Consider the following 7,962-nt stretch of genomic DNA (forward strand, 5'->3'; position numbering starts at 1 on the left):
TGCTAATGCCTAATGAGCTTCTTCTCCTTTTATAGTCTTAGGCCTTCCTCAATACCACGGTCCAAAACCATAATAAATCAATACCAAGAGCCCAATACTTGGGACCAACACACTTGTCGAGATACCATGGTCCAAAACCATAGGTTCAAATACCGAGGACTAACTACCACAGACCAAAGGTAAGCTTTCCGACATGTACACGCTTTTCCGTGCATGAAACTACATGTATACCCTACTTGGTATATAGCGAACCTGCATATACGCAACTTGGTATATAGTGAACCTGCGTGTATACCCTACTTGGTATATAGTGAACCTGTGTATATACTCTTCTTTCTTCATTCTTTGTAGTCTCATCATCAATTCTTTGCTACTGACCTGTTGCACTATGATCTACCATCTGTGTGAGTTGCCATCAAGGACAACACTTGTCTCATAATGCCAACATGTGTGTCGTTCAATAATGGAAATTTAGGTTCTTCGCCAAATTTATTGCAAAAGTGTTGCCAATCAAAAGAGGAGTTGAATGTACTTGTTTCTCCTACAAATATTCTAAAATTTTCCAGAGCCACACAATTTACTTTATTGCTTCAGATGCTTCCACATCCTTCCTCAATTATGGGATCTTCTAGAACTAATTGTTTGTTTTACCTACAAAGCAAATCCCCTAGTTGTGACCCAGTTTATAAAGAAAAAAAGAATAAAAACATGTTATTAAATATGAATTCAATCTAACTCTAAATATGAAATAAGAAAAAAATTAATATATAAAATAAAATTTAAGTCAATGTAACTTTAAATAGAGATAGAAAGCAAAGTAATGTGGTGAGAGATAATACACCAATAAAACAACAAAATATAAGACTCATAAAAACAATAGTTTGACGTGTCTCATTTGACCTGTCTCATTAAATTAAATGAAATAACTATAATTTAATACATAATATCCAAAACAGAAAACTAATTTAATACATAATCTTAGAGGCCCATCAATATTATATAAACCTTCGAGTACCTAAGAATGGTTATATGGGCCTTAATTTCTATCTAATTTAGAGGCCCACCAATATTATTATTTGAGTCAACATTAAAATGTTCAAACTCATTTATGGAACTACAACATCTCCCCCATATTGCGCTCTATATTACTTTTAACCTTTTATTGTTTTTAACTAAAATGGCATGTAAAGTTTTACAAAAGTTTATGCCACTACAACATTTCCCTTATACTAGGTTGTACATCACCTCTTGCCACAATAAAGATCCTATCCTAATGTAGAGATTAGTTTATAAATATGTAACATTATTTGATGTTAACGAATTACTCTATAGTTTTAATTTGTGTAGAAACCATGTATATTCTCATGAGAAGGGGTTGTGATCATGAAAATTCCACATTGTAAATCCTATCTAGGTTTGGGATTAGGGAAAGGAAGTGGATTATTTGTTGTAAGTAACTTTTGTGTAGTGTGTTTGTACTAGTGGTTCCTAGTTATCATTTTTTTATTGTAATTGAATTTTCTTGAGAGGTAGTTGTTCAAAGACTTGAGAGAAGTCTATAGAAGATAGCAAACAAGTTGTCGAAGAAGAAGTTACTAGTTTTCTACTTTGACAATGAATAGGTTATGCATATGCCATCTGGAATATTGAAGCCCCCCGTGCCCCTTCCCTACCTACCAGGCCCCCAATAAAAAATACCATATTGGATTGGGGGAAAGATAAAATATTTTCATCTAATCATATAGAAGAATTGTTTGAAATCTATGTGGGATTAGGATTCCATGGAATATAAACTCTAATTTTGTCTTTTGAGAGTAAGGAAGCCATTGCATGACGATCAATAAGTGAAAAATGCCAGATCCTAAACTTTTTGTAAGAATGAGAGAGCTATTACAAACAAATTTATTGTATCTCCTTTTGTATGAGATTACGAAACACAACCATTATTATTGTTTGAAGGATATGATTATTGGAAGTACTATCATGCTCAAACTAGTTATTAACATTATAGCTAGTGGGGTAGGACTTGTAAAGAAATATGGCTTAATAAATTTCTTCTTAAGATTGGAATAATGGAGAAGACTCCTAGTAGTATTTGTTGTGGTAATCAATCATGTGTCAAGCCATCAAATAATATTGTATTTCATGACATGTCAAAAAACATTGAGACTACACACAATTTCATTAGTGACTTGATTAATAAGAAGGGGAATTGCATAAGGGTATTTCTCTACTAAATATAATGCAATCAACATACCCATGAGAGCCTTATGTAAGTAAAAATTTAAATGATGTGTGTCTAGTGTTGGTTCTTATGTCCTTAACATTATCCTTAAGAGGAAGTGTTAGAAAGTATGATTTTGGTGCCATATAGATGATTTACTACTTTCAGTGGTCTCTTATTAGAGTGTTAGATGGGTTTTTCAAATTATCTACACAAATATGAATATACTCTTATTTTAGAGTTTGTTGAATACTAGTTGGATATTGGAAATTCTCTCCATCAAGAATTTCTCCTATATAATTAAAACATGGAGCTGATTTGATGGCTTGTTTGTGTATCTGAGCAAAGCATTTGATCGCATAGCATATCCGAGTTGAGATGAATATCTTTCTTGGTGCACATCCAAATTGATAGCTTTATTGGTGTGTCTAAGTTAAATAGAGGATTTCCTAGTGTGTCCAAGACAATAACCAAGTGGCTCCCTTATGTTGTGCTTGAGCTATAAAGTTCAATGTCTATGATGAATAAGTAAGCTCAACTTAACTAGGAAATTTTGATCTGCATTCATGTGCTTGGGTGCATAACCTAAACTAACCATCCTATCCTTCTTAAGCATGATGCTATCAAATGCATGTCCGCATGGAATATGGGTTTAAAAATTCCCTAAAGGAGAGAATTGTTGGACCCGTATGAGGAGTTGTTAACTCATGGAAAAGTGGGTTATGTCAATGTTGAACGCTTTATGAGTGGATAATATGTTGGTTTGTGGACTCATGTTAATATTGTGGAACTAGAACACTTTATACAAGTTAATTTTATGAAAGGGATAGGTATTAACAAAGAGTGGATACATTTGTTACACTTGTTATATCTTGCAATCATTCATGGAGTTATTTGAATGTTTAAGAGGTGTTCATTAAGAAATTGAATGACCCATGCACCTAATGGACATCCTACTAGAGCAATAATTGCAATGGTTGGGTACCCATGTATTATGGTGGATGGTAGTTCCTTTATATAGACATAAAAATTATTCATGTATACAAGAAGAGTGTCTTCTATATCTAGAAGAGCATGACCCAAAATTCAAATCTCATAGTTGTGACTCGGTTTATGGAGAGGAAAACACTAAACACATGTTATTTAATATAAATTCAATCTAACTGTAAATATAAAATAAGAAGCAAATTAATCTGTAAAATAAAATTTAGAGAAAGACACTAAAAACACTAAAAACACTAAAAACATGTTATTAAGTATAAATTCAATTTAACTCTAAATATAGAATAAGAAGCAAATTAATCTGTAAAATGAAATTTAAATCGGTGTAGCTTTAAATATAGAATAAGAAGCAAAATAATGTGGTGAGAGATAATACAGCAATAAAACAATAGAATACAACACACTAATAAAAACAATAGTTTGACGTGTCTCATTAAATTAAAAGAAAATTCAAAAAACTATAATATAAAGGACTAAAATGGTAAACTAAGTTAATAAGAATTCATATGCTTCTAAATAAAGATAAATTAATACATAGTTTACTAAATCATGGTGAGAGATAACACACCAAAATCATGGTGAGAGATAACACACCAATAAGACAATAAAATATAACAAACTAATAAAAACAATAGTTTGACGTGTTTCATTAAATTATATGAAAAAACTATAATATAAGCGATTAAAACGGCGAAGTTAATAAGAATCCATAGACTTCTAGATAAAGATAAATTAATAAACAGCTTAGTAAATAGCAGAGTAGTTCAGAGCGAAAGTGAACGATAAAAAGCCGAAATGAAGCAAGAAACCCTTCCAAAAATAGACATTCCAAAAATAGACACTCAAATCCAAACGAACCAGTCAACTAGCACCAGATCTGGAACAAAGAGAAAGTGAATACTGGAACCCAAAAATATAACAAACCATCCAAAAAAAATAACAACCCATCTAAAAAGATGTATTTTCAACACCACAGCATTGTTATTCACAGACAAAAATCAGTAAAGAGAATTCACGAATTTAAAGACCGATGGACAATATCTGCGTGGTGCCTGGTAGTGATACAGAATCGGTCATGGCTCTGGTCCCACCAAAATCTGACAACGTCATTGTATCGAAGTTGCCTCCGCCTCAAAAAATCGATCCAGCCACTGGTGAGTGCAAAAAGTTCACCCTTCCTTCTACACGTGAAGATGAAAGTGTGATCCACTCCATCCTCAATGTTATGTATGCGCAGCTCCAACCTTGATTCACGCCTCAGCTTTACTTTCTGCTCGTTTCTGAAGTGTGGTATCATATATCTCTCCACGGATAACTTGGAAAGCACAAGCCTACACTGTTGTTGATTGACATCCGACTCTGTTAATTGCTTCTCAAATAATAACATAAAATCGCTACTGTGGCTTATATCCACCAATGTATTTGCCGCGTCAACAATGCTTGTATCTTGTGTTTGGGGCATATTATTGTTCTCCATAGCGCTAAGTTCTTGCTTCAAACAAGAAATATCCCAATCCCAGGTCACCGAATGGTACAGACTTCAAAATATTAGCAAACTCAGCGCAAACAATGAATGAACTAAAAGTTCAAACAAGTCGTTGTTTTATACGCTAGATATTCGATTTATTTATCCATAAAGTTCATATTTGCACGGACAAAGTACTTTGCCGTTTTAACGGAATTTTCTAATTATTTTATATTTAAAAATTTTGTGTGAAATCTTTCAAAATATTCGCAAATTCACATCAAATAAAGAATGAATTAAAAATTCAAATAATTTGTTGTTTCATAGGTTAAATATTTGATTAATTTATCCATAAGTTCATGATTAGAGGGACAAAGTACTTGCTTTTTAACCGAATTGTTTAATTATTTTATATTTTGAATTTTTTTATTGAAGTTTGGTAAGATTTTTCGAGTTTACATGTCCATTATTTACTTCGCTATGGGGTAGGGTAGCACAAGATTCGGACCCAAGATCTCCGGTTGGGTATAGGGTAACACAAAATTAAGACCCAATATCTCCGGTTGGGTGAGACTTCATTCCACCCATCGCCACTTGAGCTACCCCACACGGAATTATATTTTGAATTTTTATTTGAAATTCCTTAAAATATTTTTTTGGTGAAATTTTAATATTTTGTTATTTAAATTAATTTTTTAAAATGTAGAAACCGATTTACTTCCTTGAAAACTTTTGTGACACTCAAATGGTGGCCGGTTTACAACTTGATTTTAGATTTGGATAAATTTAACCAAAAAATATAATTAAACCCAACAAGTTTAAGAGAAATTCTTTGGTGTAAATCACAAGATAAATCCTTTGTCAACCTTTTGAAGAAACAGATCCAACTTAGCATGTTAAATAGTGTGAGCAGAGACTCCAAAAGCTATCGTGACTAACCGCTAATTTTGACTTTAGGACCAGAGTCAAGATTTAATGGAAATTAGTTAAATTATGTGAATATATAACAATATAAAATAATTTAGAAAATGTTAAAGGTTAATTAGGAAGTTATTAAAAATTATAATTTGTTATTTAAATGGGAGTTAAAGTATAAATTATACGCGTGTATATATATATATATATATTCGAGAGAGAAATATATACAAAGGTTAGTTAGAAAATTATTGGAATAATATACATAAAAATAATAATATATAAAGTTTAAACTTTATGGTAAACTTTATATATTATTATTTTTATGTATATTTCAATTTTATTATTCCAATAATTTTCTAACTAACCTTTGTATATATTTCTTTATATATATATATATAATTTATAGTTTAAGTCCCATTCAAATAACAAATTATAATTTTTAATATCTTTCTAACTAACCTTTAACATTTTTTAAATTATTTTATATTGTTATATATTCACATAATTTAACTAATTTCCATTAAATCTTGACTCTGGTCCTAAAGTCAAAATTAGCCGTTAGTCATGATAGCCTTTGGAGTATCTGCTCACACTATTTAACATGCTAAGCTGGATCTCTGTTTCTTCAACTTGTCGTGACGATGAAGCACACTTGTTGGTTTGAAACGTCTCGACAAATGATTTATCTTGTGATTTAGGCTGAAGAATTTCTCTTAAACTTTATATGGATCACAAAAGTCTCAATTTTAACCCAACAAACTAATATATATATAGATATATATATATATATATATATATATATATATATATATATATATATATATATATATATATATATATAACACTAATTTAGTTAGATATTCATTTTTACTAGAAAATAACAATGGTAAATTAAATGAAAATTAATTTAAAATATATATTAAAAAATCAATATATTTCTAAATACATCTATTAATTAATAGAAAGATGATGTATTTTCAAATATAGAGATAAACTAATGGGTTTTCATATTTTTGTGTTGAGAGGATGGAGGCACGTGGATTAGGTTAGTGCCAAAAAAGTATGCCTGAAAACCCTCCAAAACATAACATAATTAAACCCAACAAACTAATATACATATAACACATTTACTAATTTAATTAGATATTTATTTTTATTAGAAAATAACAATGTAAATTAAATGAAATTTAATTTAAAATATATATTAAAAATCAATATATTTCTAAATACATGTATTAATTAATACAAAAATTATATATTTTCAAATATAGATATAAACTAATGGGTTTTCATATATTTGGGTTGAGAGGATGGAGATATGTGGATTACGGTAGTGTCTTTTCAACTATTTCAACTTAGAAGTCAAACCAAATTTTAGTTGAAACCAAGTTGGGTTTTTCCTATGACTTGTGGACACTAATAAGTTGAAGTGGTGACAATGCACATGGTGAGGAACCCTAGGGAAATTGATGGAGGAGATGGTGACAAGATCATTCAAGTGTGTGGTGATGGGAGCCTTACCTAGTCCAAGTAATATAATGATTGTGGGGTTACACAAAAGATTCAAACTAGCATGGTAATCAATGAAGTTGAGGCCCCATCCAAATCATCCAACCCAAGGAGCCTAACAAATAGATGACTAGCTAAGTCTCACAAAAACCCCAAGTACGAAGTAACCTTGATTAAAGTGGGAGAGAATATCCAATACATGAGACACCATTCACTTATAGGCAAGTTTCTAGGTTTGTATCCTTCTAAGAACACTCTCTTTCAATGGATAACATCTAGGTCGAAGGTTAAAGGTCAAAGTGAATATTCTTAAGACAACTAGTTTAAGAATCTACAAGAAACTCACGAGGAAACAAAAAAATCAAAGGAAATGAAAAAATGATCCAAATTAAGGCAATCCCATTCTCAAAAGGAGGGAAAGATGAGAATGGTGGATGTGTTAGTTCTTATTAACCTCACAATGAAAAGGGAAGATGATATGTTCACCTTGGATAACACTAAATTATACATCCAAGCTTTGATAGAGGAGAAAAGAGAGATCCAACTCCAACATATCATAGAATACCATCTCAATCAACTTCAATAAGAGATAGTTAAAGGAAAAATAAAATTCCTCATAGAAGTGGCCTCTGAAGCATCCACAGGTAGCCTTGGTATTAGAACCAACCCTCGTATACAAGTTAAGAAAGGGGTGGGGGGGGAAGAAAAGAAGGGATGTCAATCAACTAAATAGAATTTGAACTCAAGAAATTGCTTTCCTCATTGATTCAAGATATATCCAAGGCCTTCAATAAAATCACTCCTCACCACATACAAGAATTGATCGACAAATATCACAAAATAA

At 31.1% G+C, this 7,962-nt stretch overlaps 1 protein-coding gene across 1 annotated transcript; it reads right to left on the bottom strand.

The window, feature by feature from the left end:
* Window positions 1-4,238: 4,238 nt before the first annotated feature.
* On the bottom strand, window positions 4,239-4,703 carry LOC149169471 (putative B3 domain-containing protein At1g78640). The gene has a single exon (XM_089425209.1). It carries the CDS (start codon window positions 4,701-4,703, stop codon window positions 4,239-4,241), a length of 465 nt encoding a protein of 154 aa, XP_089281335.1.
* Between the last annotated feature and the right edge of the window lie 3,259 nt (window positions 4,704-7,962).

This window comes from Pinus tabuliformis, chromosome 4_2, assembly GCF_031772625.1.
Source record: "Pinus tabuliformis cultivar Carrire ecotype Pingquan chromosome 4_2, CPIR1, whole genome shotgun sequence".
Taxonomy (NCBI): Eukaryota; Viridiplantae; Streptophyta; class Pinopsida; order Pinales; family Pinaceae; genus Pinus; species Pinus tabuliformis.

What these genes read in the sequence shown, in the direction of transcription:
- LOC149169471 (XM_089425209.1), bottom strand. Translation starts at nt 4,703, where the DNA reads ATGGAGAACAATAATATGCCCCAAACACAAGATACAAGCATTGTTGAC.